General features: G+C 42.0%; 1 protein-coding gene across 1 annotated transcript; it reads right to left on the bottom strand.

Moving 5' to 3' along the window:
• Positions 1-12,687: 12,687 nt before the first annotated feature.
• On the bottom strand, positions 12,688-13,158 carry LOC116896769 (60S ribosomal protein L23-like). Its single transcript, XM_032898227.1, has one exon. The coding sequence runs from the start codon at positions 13,153-13,155 to the stop codon at positions 12,733-12,735; it is 423 nt and encodes a 140-aa protein (XP_032754118.1). The 5' UTR covers positions 13,156-13,158; the 3' UTR covers positions 12,688-12,732.
• Between the last annotated feature and the right edge of the window lie 514 nt (positions 13,159-13,672).

The raw sequence follows: 13,672 nt of genomic DNA on the forward strand, positions 1-13,672 counted from the left end.
GTACCAAGATGAAGGCAGCAGTCAGAATGAGACACAGGGTCTGGTTTGGGCTTTTGAAACCCCAGAGCACACCCCCACTGATATACTTTCTCCAGCAAGACCTCACTTACTCCACACCATGCCTCCTAATCCTTCTCAAATAGTGTTACTTCCTGATGACAGCATTCAAATATACGAGCCTACGGGGACCACTCTTATCCAAACTACCATACTTACCTAAATTTTAAACGTGTCAATTTGCTATGTTAATATAGTAAAAGATCGTGTACGTAGGTGCAGAAAAGCATCTGAGAAAATGCACCATCTGCTGATGGTAAAACGTCTCAGCAATCTAGAAATGGCAGAAATCCTTCTGCCTGAGAACATCAATATAGCAGGGAAGGTCAGGTCAACAGAGATGGGCCTTTGGAGAAACACAAAGAAGATTAACAACCCTTTAACAAGATCGACAAGATAAGACCATAGGAAAAGGCCTGGCTGGATATACAGCTTGGTGGCAGTGCACTTTCTGAGCGTTGTACAAAGCTTTGGGATCTGTCCCTAGCATGGGAAAATATGACAGAAAGCACCAGCACCAGCCATCTACATCAGAAAAGAAACAGGCAGCAACATAAACACAGCCTATTAAGGGGATTGGTAGTGAAGGTACAGTGTAGTTGTGGACTCTTTTTGCTGCTATTAGAAACTACTAAGGTTTCTTCTCTTATAGGAAAAGTTATTTGCTCCATATTTCTAGAACTGATAGAGAGTTGTGAAGGCCTCATGGCAATCAACTCATGGTGGGAAAGTAAAGGTAAAATGGCTTCATGTGGAAGAGAACGTGAATTGGAGGGCAAATGTTTATAAAAGCCGACTCCATGGATTACTACAGTTGTTGTGGGTAGCCTTAGGTAAAAAGAGCATCAGCCAATAACAGTCTCCAGGGCTACGGGCAGTCAATTGTGTCCAGACTGTGTGTGGCTCCTGACACCTACCTTAGTTTTTCTCCAGTGCCATGACCCACATTACCAGCAGAAAGGTATGGTTCCTCAGTGCATCCAGAAAGGTCCCTGAGAACCTTGTCTGGTTGCTTACTTGGCTTCTGTTTTATTGCTCTAGGGTTAAGCTATTGGAAGAGGAGGTGGAAGCCATGCTGAGCTCTGCTGGTGGCCAGGCATGGTCCTGTTCTAGGTGTAGTCCCAACTGACATGATAGGGCGGTTGGTTGTGGCCCTATCACCATGGTCCAAAGCAAGGACGTGTATGTTTGCTACTCAAGTACCCAGTGGACAGAACTTCTGAAGCTGAGGCAGAAAGCTGACTTAGTTATTATTCTACTGCCATGAAAAGACACTGTAGCTGAGACAGTGGGCATTTAACAGGGGCTCGCTGATAGTTTCAGAGCATTAGTCCATTGTCATCATGGCGTGCATCATGGCAGTAGGCAGGCTCTGGAGCAATAGCTGAGAGCTACATCATGATCCTTAGGGTGGGAGGGAGAGACTCTGGCTCTGAAATCTCAAAGCCCACCTTCACTGATGCACTCCCTCCAGTGAGGTCATGTCTAGTCCACCAAGGCCTTGTGCCCTGATCCCTCTAATGCTTTCAAATAGTGCCTCTTCCTGGTAACTAGGCTTTCAAATATACTAGCCTGTGTGAGCCTGTGTGTCATTCTTACACACGACACCCCATAGGCCTTTCCTCTTGTAAGTCATTTGTCAGCTGGAGTGATGGAAAGTTGACATTACTACTGTACGCAGTCTGGACACTCTTCCAATTTCTTTTGTGTTTTGGCACCTAGAGATTGAACCAATGCTGTGAGCACAGGGAAGTGCTTTATCAACGAGCTACAATCCAAATCGTTCCTTCCTTCTTTCTTTTCTTCCTTCCTTCCTTCCTTTTTTTCATGTGGGGTGTGTGTGTGTGTGTGTGTGTGTGTGTGTGTGTGTGCATGTGCTGTGAAGGTCAGAAGTCTGTCTCAGTGCTGGTCCTTGCCTTCACGTTACTTGAGACAGGCTACTTTCATTGCTTGCTGCTGTGCAGGGGATGCTAGCCTAGCTGACTTTCGAACTTCTGAGGAATTCTCCTGTCTTGGCACATCACGACAGGGGCATTGAACTTCCCCTACCACCATAGGGACACTGGAATTACAGATTGCTGACTTGTGATTCCGACACTGGGGTTTTCCAGAGTTCTAGGCACTTGAATTCACCCCTTTAGAGCAGGGGATTTACCCACTGAGCCATTTCTCCAACAATGTTAGTTATTCTTCTGTTGCTGTGATAGGACACCACAGCTGAGGCAATTTATAGAATGAAGGGTTTGTTTGGCTTATGGTTCCCAAGGGATGAGAGTCCTTCATGGTAGGTAATTATGGCAGCAAGCAGCAGTTGTGCCGACTGGAGCTGAAGCAAGGGATTACATCTTGAACCACAAGAACGAAGCAGAGAGAGAGAGAGCACTGGGAATGGTCTGAGTGTTTTAACTTTCAAAATCCGCTCCCTGTGACACATTTTCTCTAACTAAGGCATGCCTCTTCCTAAGCTTACTCAAACAATACTGTCAACTATAGAGCCTGAGACTATGAGGGGATTTATTATTGTTGTTGTTGTTGTTGTTATTATTATTATTATTGTTATTAAAACCAAACTGATGATTTTTTTTCCTGTGCCAGACAAAGTTTCAGTTTCTATCTCAGATTGTCTTGAAACATGTAATTCTCCTGCATCAGCCTCCTATGTGCTGGGATGACAGGCCTCTGCCGCCATGCCTGGTTCTCATGTTTTCTGTCTCTCTCTCTCTCTCTCTCTCTCTCTCTCTCTCTCTCTCTCTCTCTCAGATTTATTGATTTGTTATGTATAAGTACACTGTAACTGTCTTCAGACACACCAGAAGAAGGCATCAGGTATCATTACAGATGGTTGTGAGCCACCATGTGGTTGCTGGGATTTGAACTCAGGACCTCTGGAAGAGCAGTCAGTGCTCTTAACCATTGAGCCGTCTCTCTAGCCCTCATGACCTATTTCTTAAGCCAGGTTTGGAGAAATTAATACTTTCATTTACTCTTTGTGTATTATTGTACATATTAATTATTAAATTGTAAATTAGATATTTGTGTTTCAAAAATATGTTGATGAGTGCATTTCTTTCCAATTCATTTTAGAAACTCAGTTTTTTCCTAGCTATTTTTGCTAATGGCTCATAGTCTCCCTCTTGTGGCACGTCTCCACAACTGCAGGTATTTCCTTTGTTAACAGGTGCTCTATGCGTTTAGTTCTGTTCTGTGCTCTCTGTGAAGTCCACTGAAAGAGCTTCTATCTCCAGAGTGAAACAACAGCTATTTGCAAGAACCATCCTTCTCATCACTGAACACTTTAAAGATGGCGTTGATTGGTTACTATAACAGCTAGTGAGGCCGGAGGCTTGAGGAGGCTGCTGAACAAGTTTGCTATTTTTGGACAAGTAGGGATTTAAAAGGAGGATACTTTGGAGAAATAGTTGAAGGAACATGTAAGACACTGTGTGCTCAAGTGCTTAGTTGTAGTAAAACTAATTTGTCAATAACCAACTTATTTGCTTGAGATGCTTGATCACTTAACATTGATGATGATGATGATGACGACGATAATGACAACGACAATGGTGGTGGTGGTAATGATGAAGATGATATTTTGGGGGCATGTTGCCGTTGACTTTGCTGGACTGAGACTTATGATACTTTGCCTCAGGGTCCTAAGTGCTGGGACTATAGGTACGCCTGTCTATGCCTGGCTTAACCTAATAATTTCTGATGATTTAGACCAGTTCTTCAGTTAGTTTTTCCTCAGTAAAAGCAGATGGCAAATCTTCATCCTTTCTCGTTTCACAGGCTGAACCATGTTTCCTTTTTCTTATTTATTTATTTTTTTTGAGTTAACTCATCCTTTAGTATGGCGCCCACAAGGTCTACCTCCAATGCCTGTATATTGTAAGTTTCTCATTGCATTTCGTGCCCTTTTCTCCAGGTGTTGTGCTTTACACAGCAAGGGTGACGGGTGCCGTCACTAATTCCGCTAAAAATTCCTTAAAGAAATCTCATTGCATGTCTTTATTTTGTGCGTGCTGTGCAAGCCACGTGTGTCCTGTGGCATGTGGAGGTCAGAGGACAACTTGCAGGAGTCCCTTCTGTGTACCAGTGGAGCCTGGGGATTAAACTCAGGTCCTTTGTTTTGGTGGTCCGTGCCTGTGTTCGCTGAGGCTATTCTCTGGCCCAAGGTATTCGAAAGTGTTCCCTCCTTGTCACTGAACCATAAGGTGTCAGTTACCGTGTCCTGAAACATGAGCTTGAATATCTTGACTACAATGTGTGGCGTAAAATATTTGATCCGTGCGACAAACGGTTTGTTGCCGAGGAAATGGGTCTGTTGCAACGTTCGATCGATCGATAGCTTCCCTGGTTGCTTGCAGTGATCTTTGCTGTCCGTCTGAGTTAAGTCTCCTTCTGTCAGTTCTGAACTTGTCAAGTGGTTTCTCATTTGAAGTGCACGCCCCCTCCCCTGCGCCCCCCCCGAAAAGACGATCTCCTGATAACAGAACCTTTTTTTTGATTGAATTGTTCTATGGTAGCTTTTATTTCTTCTTGGAAATAAGTGATATTATTTATTCGTCTTGGGAATATACTTGCAGGGAGTTTTTGACACTTGGAAAGTGATGTGAAAAGTCATTTATTTAAAAAAAAAATAAAGTTTGAGCAAACAAAGAGAAGTTGAGAGAGAGAGAGAGAGAGAAAAAAAATAATGCCCAGCTCGCTAAGATGAGCAAGAAAGAAGTTTGTGGAAATAGCACTGTCCTGGCTGATTTATGTCAACTTGACATAAGCTAGAGTTTTCTGAAAGGAGGAAACTTCAATTGAGAAATGCTTACATAAGAGCCAGCTGTAGGCCATTTTCTTAATTAGTGGACCGTGGGGGAGGGTTCTGTTCAATGTGGGTGATTCTACCTTTGGGTTGGTGGTTCTGGGCTCTATAAGAAAGCAGGGTGAAGCTGGGCAGTGGTGGTGCACGACTTTGATCCCAGTGCTTGGGAGGCAAAGGCAGGTAGATCTCTGGGTTTGAGGCCAGCTTGGTCTACATAGTGAGTTTCAGGACAACCAGGGCTACAGAAAAAACTCTGTCTTGAAAAACCAATTAAATAAAATAATAAAAATAAATAAAATAAAATAAATAAAAAATGAAATGAAATAAAATAAAGCAGGCTGAGCAAACCAGGGGAAGCAAGCCAATAAGTAGCACCGCTCTATGGTCTCTGAATCAGCGCCTGCTTCTGGGTTCCTGCCCTGCGTGAGTTCCTGTCATGGTCTCCTTCCACGGTGAACAGTGATAGTGAAGTATACGCTAAATAAACCCTTTCCTCTCCAACTTGCTCTTTGACAATCGTATTTCATAGCAGCAATACCCTGTTAAAAAGTACCAGGAGGGAGGTTGTCGAAGAGGGAACTTCTGACACCTACATTACTAATTATTTAAGCAATTAATATTAAGAGATTGAGGTAAGTTTTCCTGTCAGCCACCAATAATTATTATCAGAAATTCTTTTTTATTTATTTAAAAAGATTTATTTGTATTTAGTTAGTTTTACATGGAGTATTGTGCTTCATGTATGTATGTGCACCTTCATGTGTGTGCCTCTTCTGTCAAATGACAGAAGAGGGTAAAACACCCATTGCAACTGAACTTACAGAGGATTGTGGGCAACCAGGTGGGTGATGAGAACCAAACCTGGGTCCTCTTCCAGGGCAAATCCTCTTAACTGATGAGCTCTCTCTCCAACCCCTTATGTATGTAGTATGTAGTGTGTAGTGTAGTATGTAGTATGTATGTAGCATGTAGTATGTGTGTAGCATGTATGTAGTATATAGTATGTGTGTAGGATGTGTGTAGCATGTATGGAACATGTAGGTAGCATGTATGTAGTAAGTAGCATACATGTAGTATGTATGTATGTGTGTATTTTTTTACAGATAATGATGGTGGTGAAGATGATAATGCCCTACACATGTGACTGTGCATTCCATGAGGAGCATATGGAGGTCAGAGGACAACTTTGTAGTGTCTTCTCTTCTGCTATCTCTGTAGGGTCTCCAGAGGTAGAACTTGGGTCTGCATGCTTTTACCCACCCAGCCATCTTCCTTGACTCTGAGAATGATGTTTTAAAGATAAATGAACAACAGCAACATTCCAAAGGTCATGTGGCCTCACTGCTGGCATTGGTGGGCTGGGTGGAGGAGTGCATGATGCACTGGACCTCTGTAGCACACTTCTGTACGAGGCCCATGTAATCCACTCCCTGCCTGAGTTACCCTTCACCTTGCAGTCTCCCTCTTAAGATTTCAGTGAGCTCTGACAGAAAAATACACAAAAGGATACCCTCTGCCTCTTCCCTCCTATCTCTCACTTTGGGCTTAGCTAACCCCTCACCCCTCAGGTCTTTATTTAACCAGTTCTGACTGAACATTTTTTGGTTTTTCCTGCTGTGATCTGAATCAGGTGCTCAGGCAGAAAGTGCTTAGCATCGATGTGGAATTTTTCTTCAGGGTGCTGCTGGCAATTTGAATATGCACTCTTTTTGTTTTTTCCACTAGACTGAAAATAATTCTGAGGAGGAAGAGTCTATATCAGCTTGGTTCTCAGGGAGGTTTCCTTATCTCACACTGCCTGGGATACTGCGATGTTCAATGAATGACGAGTAGCTGAGCCTGTAAGACTTGACCAGTGTTTGAATGTGGTCATGCAGCTCACCACTCCAAGCACCTCTCATCAGGAATCATTTTGCAATTATAGCATCATGTTTTCTGAAAGGGAGGCATAAGGCCCATCTCTAGTCGATAATGCATGTTGTATGGCCGGCGTCTACCAAAGGCTCTCTAAAGAATCTGAAATATATCAGAACAGAAGCTCTGTGCAGAGTTAACAACACCATAATAGAAATTGGCTTTCTGACTCATCTTGTAATCTTTCGTCTTGTTGTTTCCCTATTGAAGAACACATCACGGCTCCTACTAGGGCAGTCATGTTAAATTACATGATTGCACAGTGGCAGCCTGGGGAAACATCCCAACCGTTTCTCTTCTTTCAATAGGCCAGGAGTTCAAGATCCAGAGAGGCCCTGTGGATTTCCTAGCCATAGAGATGAGTAGTGGGGAGCCTCGAAACCTCTTCTCTGCTTGACTGCTCCAGTTGTACAGATTCTCACTTTAAGCCCTGGTCTTGCCTCCTGTCCAATATGACCCTGATGTATAGAACAGGCTGGTTTCTTGAATGGCACCTGTTGTCCTTAGGGAGTTAGGTCTAGATGTTTAGCAAGTGTAAAAAAAAATCCTTGGACACGGACACCTTTTCTATGAAATGACTTGTGTTCAAAGCTTGGGCCCCAGCTTGTGGTGCTACTTTGGAGGTGCTGGAAACGTTAGCAAGTTCATGAGGTCTCTCGGGGTACGTAATTAGGGACCCTGTCTTTTCCTGGGTTACTCTATGCCTCTCTCTGCTTCCTGACCACCATGACAGGAACAGGCTTCAGCTACTACATGCTTCAACAGGATGCTCTGTCTTACCTCATCCCCTCAGCAGTGGAACTATGACAGCAAACTGAAACATCTGAAAGTACGGGCCCAAGAAAATCCATCCCCTTTTCAAGGTGTTCCTCTGCCCAGTATTTTGTACGGTGACCAAAAGCACTGACAGAATGACAAACCGTGCGCATGCTCACTCACAGAATGACAAACTGTGCGCATGCTCACTCAGTCCTTTCATGTGATCTGAACTCCAGATGGGACATCATACGCGGCACAATTTATTCTAGGTACATACTTGTTAGACTTAGGAACCACTTAGAGAATAACGGTAACAAACAGGCTGGACATATTCAGTAGAGATGCAGTCATCGGCCCTCATGTTTCTATCCAAGGCTGAGTCTGCAAGTGCAGAGTCCATGGATCTGGGTGGGTAGTGATAGGTTCTCCCAAGTACAGGCTGTTGATTACCTGGGAGGTCTTGGTTACCCCTGAGCAACCTGCAAGGGTTCCCTTGTCACTGTAAACCTGAAGCAGAGTTCAGTCCATGCCTTTTCCTTGTGAGGAGAGGTGGGCAGTACCTTGAGTTCCGGCTCTTTAGCTAGATACATTCACAGCCAGTCCTGAAGCTTTGCCTATTTTGTTTTCTCTTGCCCTAGCCCAGAAAAACAAAACAATACTCTTTCCTGTTTTAAAAAGAGTTCCTTTTCTTGTTGATTCATCAGATCAGGGATTACTGGACAGCCCCACTCTCCATTTCTTTGATTTCTCCTTTTCTTCCCTCCTTCTCCTTTTCCTTTCTTCTTTTCTATTCTTTTTGAATTAACCCCTTAATAGACTTTTTTTTTGGTGTTTTATTCTGTTTTCTTTATTTTCAGGTTTCCAAAATTTATTACAATTACCAACCACTGACTGACAGAGTTTCGTTTCTACATTCTCTCCTTCTTGCCACCATTATCCTGAAGCTATCTCTAGATAACTCGGCAATTTTCTTTTTTAGAGAAAATATTTTTTTCCATCTTTATTAAATTGAGTATTTCTTATTTACATTTCAAATGTTATTCCCTTTTCCGGTTTCTATGCCAACATCCCCTAACCCCTCTACCTCCTCTTATATATAGGTGTTCCCCTCCCAACCCTCCCCCCATTACCGCCCTCCCCACCCAACAATCCCTTTCACTGGGGATCCAGCCTTGTCAGGATGAAGGGCTTCCCCTTCCACTGGTGCCCTTACTAGGCTATTCATTGCTACCTATGAGGTTGGAGCCCAGGGTCAGTCCATGTATAGTGTTTGGGTAGTGGCTTAGTCCCTGGAAGCTCTGGTTGGTTAGCATTGTTGTTCATATGGGATCTCAAGCCCCTTCAAGCTCTTTCAGTCCTTTCTCTGATTCCTTCAACGGGGAGTCCTGTTCCCAGTTCAGTGGTTTGAAAACATAGGCTGCCATTTGCCTATGTATTTGCCGATTCTGGCTGTGTCTCTCAGGAGAGATCTACATCCAGTTCCTGTCAGCCTGCACTTCTTTGCTTCATCCATCTTATCTAGTTTGGTGGCTGTATATGTATGGGCCACAAGGGGGGCAGGCTCTGAATGGGTGTTCCTTCTGCCTCTGTTCTAAATTTTGCCTCCCTATTCCCTCCCAAGGGTATTCTTGTTCCCCTTTTAAAGAAGGAGTGAAGCACTCACATTTTGGTCATCCTTCTTGAGTTTCATGTGTTCTGTGCTTCTAGGGTAATTTGAGCATTTGGGCTAATAGCCACTTATCAATGAGAGCATACCATGTGTGTTTTTCTGTGATTGGGTTACCTCACTCAGGATGATATTTTACAGTTCCATCCATTTGCCTATGAATTTCATAAACTCGTTGTTTTTGATAGCTGAGTAATATTCCATTGTGTAGATGTACCACATTTTCTGTATCCATTCCTCTGTTGAAGGGCATCTGGGTTCTTTCCAGCTTCTGGCTATTATAAATAAGGCTGCTATGAACAGAGTGGAGCACTTGTCTTTTTTATATGTTGGGGCATCTTTTGGGTATATGCCCAAGAGAGGTATAGCTGGATCCTCAGGCAGTTTAATGTCCAATTTTCTGAGGAACCTCCAGACTGATTTCCAGAATGGTTGTACCAGTCTGCAATCCCACCAACAATGGAGGAGTGTTCCTCTTTCTCCACATCCTCGCCAGCATTTGCTGTCACCTGAGTTTTTGATCTTAGCCATTCTCACTGGTGTGAGGTGGAATCTCAGGGTTGTTTTGATTTACATTTCCCTGATGACTAAAGATGTTGAACATTTCTTTAGGTGTTTCTCAGCCATTCGGCATTCCTCAGCTGTGAATTCTTTGTTTAGTTCTGAACCCCATTTTTTAATAGGGTTATTTGTCTCCCTGCAGTCTAACTTCTTGAATTCTTTGTATATTTTGGATATAAGCCCTCTATTAGTTGTAGGAGTAGTAAAGATCTTTTCCCAATCTGTTGGTTGTCGTTTTGTCCTAACAACAGTGTCCTTTGCCTTACAGAAGCTTGGTTTGCATGAATTTTATTGAGCATTTTTACGTTGATATTCATTAGGGAAATTGGTCTGAAATTCTCTTTCTTTGTTGTGTCTTTGTGTGGTTTAGGTATAAGAGTAATTGTGGCTTCATAGAATGAATTTGGTAATGCTCTCTCTGTTTCGATTTTGTGGAACAATTTGGATAGTATTGGTATGGTCTTCTATGAAGGACTGTTAGATTTCTGCACTGAACCCGTCTGGACCTGGGCTCTTTTTGGTTGGGAGACCTTTAATGACTGCTTCTATTACTTTAGGAGTTGTGGGGTTGTTTAAATGGTTTATCTGTTCCTGATTTAACTTCGGTACCTGGTATCTGTGTAGGAAATTGTCCATTTCCTTGAAAATTTCAAGTTTTGTTGAATATAGGCTTATGTAGTAGGATCTGATGATTTTTTGAATTTCCTCTGATTCAGTAGTTATGTCTCCCTTTTTATTTCTGATTTTGTTAATTTGGACACACTCTGTGTGTTTTCTGGTTAGTCGGGCTAAAGGTTTATCTATTTTGTTGATTTTCTCAAATTACCAGCTTTTGGTTCTGTTGATTCTTTGTATAGTCCTTTTTGTTTCTACTTGGTTGGTTTCAGCTCTGAGTTTGATTATTTCCTGCCTTCTATTCATCCTGGGTGTATTTGCTTCTTTTTGTTCTAGAGCTTTTAGGTGTGCTGTCAAGCTGCTGACATATGCTCTCTCCTGTTTCTTTCTGCAGGCACTCAGCGCTATGAGTTTTCCTTTTAGCACAGCTTTCATTGTGTCCCATAAGTTTGGGCATGTTGTACCCTCATTTTCATTATTCTAAGAAGTCTTTAATTTCTTTTTTATTTCTTCCTTGACCAGGTTATCATTGAGTAGAGCATTGTTCAACTTCCATGTATATGTGGGCATTCTTTCCTTATTGTTATTGAAGACCAACATTAGCCTGTGGTGGTCTGATAGGACACATGGGATTATTTCTATCTTTCTGTATCTGTTGAGGACTGTTTTGTGCCTGATTATATGGTCAATTTTGGACAAAGTAACATGAGGTGGTGAGAAGAAGGTATATCCTTTAGTTTTAGGATAGAATGTTCTATAAATATCTGTTAAGTCCATTTGATTCATAACTTCTGTTCATCTGTCTATGTCTCTGTTTAATTTCTGTTTCCATGATCTGTCCATTGATGAGAGTGGGATGTTGAAATCTCCTACTATTATTGTGTGAGGTGCAATGTGTGCTTTGAGCTTTAGTAAAGTTTCTTTTATGTATGCAGATACCCTTGTATTTGGAGCATAGATATTTTGGATTGAGAGTTCATCTTGGTGGATTTTTCCTTTGATGAATATGAAGTGTCCTTCCTTATCTTTTTTGATGACTTTTGTTTGAAAATTGATTTTATTCGATATTAGCATGGCTACTCCAGCTGGCTTCTTCAGACCATTTGCTTGGAAAGTTGTTTTCCAGCCTTTCATTCTGAGGTAGTGTCTGTCTTTGTCTCTGAGGTGTTTTTCCTGAAGGTAGCAAAATGCTGGGTCCTCATTACGTATTCAGTTTGTTGATCTTTGCCTTTTCATTGGGAAATTGAATCCATTGATGTTGAGAGATATTAAGGAATAGTGATTGTTGCTTCCTGTTATCTTCGTATTTGGAGGTGGGATTATGTTTGTGTGCTTGTCTTCTCTTTGGTTTGTTGCAAAACGATTAGTTTCTTGCTTTGTCTAGGGTGTAGCTTGCCTCCTTGTGTTGGGCTTTACCATTTATTATCCTTTGTAGGGCTGGATTTGTAGAAAGATATTGTGTAAATTTGTTTTTTTTATGGAATATCTTGGTTTCTCCATCTATGTTAATTGAGAGTTTTAAAGGATACAGTAACCTGGGCTGGCATTTGTGTTCTCTTAGGGTCTGTATGTCATCTGTCCAGGATCCTCTGGCTTTCATAGTCTCTGGTGAGAAGTCTGGTGTAATTCTGATAGGTCTGCCTTTATATGTTTCTTTTTTTTTTTTTGGAGCTGGGGACTGAACCCAGGGCCTTGCGCTTGCTAGGCAAGTGTTCTACCGCTGAGCTAAATCCCCAACCCCTCTTTATATGTTTCTTGACCTTTACCCCTACTGCTTTTAATATTCTTTCTTTGTTTTGTGCATTTGGTGTTTTGACTATTATGTGACAGGAGGAGTTTCTTTTCTGGTCCAATCTATTTGGAATTCTATATGCTTCTTGTATGTTTATGGGCATCTCTTTCTTTAGGTTCAGGAAGTTTTCTTTTATGATTTTGTTGAAGATATTTACTGGTCTTTTTTTTTTTTTTGGGACCCAAAATACAGAGATAATTTATTGGTCACGCATATTGTTCCTTGCATGTTTATCTGTATAGCATGTGTGCTGATCCCAGCAGAGACATGAAAGAGGGCATTGTTTTTAATTGGCACCATGTGGGGGCACCAAGACATGAACCTTCTGTCCTCTAGAAGAACAGCTAATGGATGATCTTTATAGCTGATCCATCTTGACAGATCCTAAAGATAAACCTTATTTAATCTGCAAAGTGAAAAAGTTTTGCAAGGTCATGCCCAGAGCTAAAATTTTGACGCTTTCCTTTGCAAAGCTGAATGGTGAAGGTGTCAAGAAGACCAGTTCTAAGAGCGAAGACTTTAATGAATATATTTTACAAACACACTGGAGAATCAGGCAATGCTTCCTGCATTGGATGCAATCCTGGGCCACAAGTCTGCACACTCCTTTGCAACTGGATCTGTGATAGCAGAACCTTTCATCTCGCCTTTATTGTTTACTATGACCCCTGCATTATCTTCAAAATAAAGGAACACCCTGTCTTTTCTTCGATATGACTTTCGTTGTCGAATCACCACTGCAGGATGTACCTTTTTCCTTAGTTCTGGTTTGCCTTTCTTAACTGTGGCCATCACCATGTCGACCACACCAGCAGCAGGAAGTCTGTTCAGCCGTCCCTTGATTCCCTTCACAGAGATGATATACAGGTTTTTGGCTCCTGTGTTGTCAGCACAGTTGATCACAGCTCCTACCGGAAGACCCAGGGAAATCCGGAATTTCGCTCCGGAGGACCCACCACGTCCTCGCTTCGACATCTTGAGCCTTACTGGTCTTTTGAGTTGGGAGTCTTCACTCTCTTCTATTATCCTTAGGTTTGATCTTCTCATTGAGTCCTGGATTTCCTGTATGTTTGGGCCAGTAGCTTTTTCTGTTTTACATTATCTTTGACAGTTGTGCTGATGATTTCTATGGAATCTTCTGCTCCTGAGATTCTCTCTTCTATCTCTTGTGTTCTCTTGGTGATGCTTGTATCTATGCCTCCTTGTCTCTTCCTTTGGTTTTCTATATCCAGGGTTTGTCTAGCTTTGTGCTTTCTTTATTGTTTCTATTTCCATTTTTAATTCTTTCACCTGTTTGATTTGTGTTTTCCTGTAATTCTTTCACGGATTTTTGTGTTTCCTCTCTAAGGGCTTCTACTCGTTTACTTGTGTTTTCCTGCATTTCTCTAAATGAGTTCTTTATGTCTTTCTTAAAGTCCTCCATCATTGTGATCAAATGTGATTTTAAATCTTGATCTTGCTTTTCTGGTGTGTTTGGATATTCAGTGTTTGC

This window comes from Rattus rattus, chromosome 3, assembly GCF_011064425.1.
Source record: "Rattus rattus isolate New Zealand chromosome 3, Rrattus_CSIRO_v1, whole genome shotgun sequence".
In the NCBI taxonomy this organism is placed as follows: domain Eukaryota; kingdom Metazoa; phylum Chordata; class Mammalia; order Rodentia; family Muridae; genus Rattus; species Rattus rattus.

Coding starts and splice junctions, on each gene's coding strand:
- LOC116896769 (XM_032898227.1), bottom strand. CDS start 13,155: ATGTCGAAGCGAGGACGTGGTGGGTCCTCCGGAGCGAAATTCCGGATT.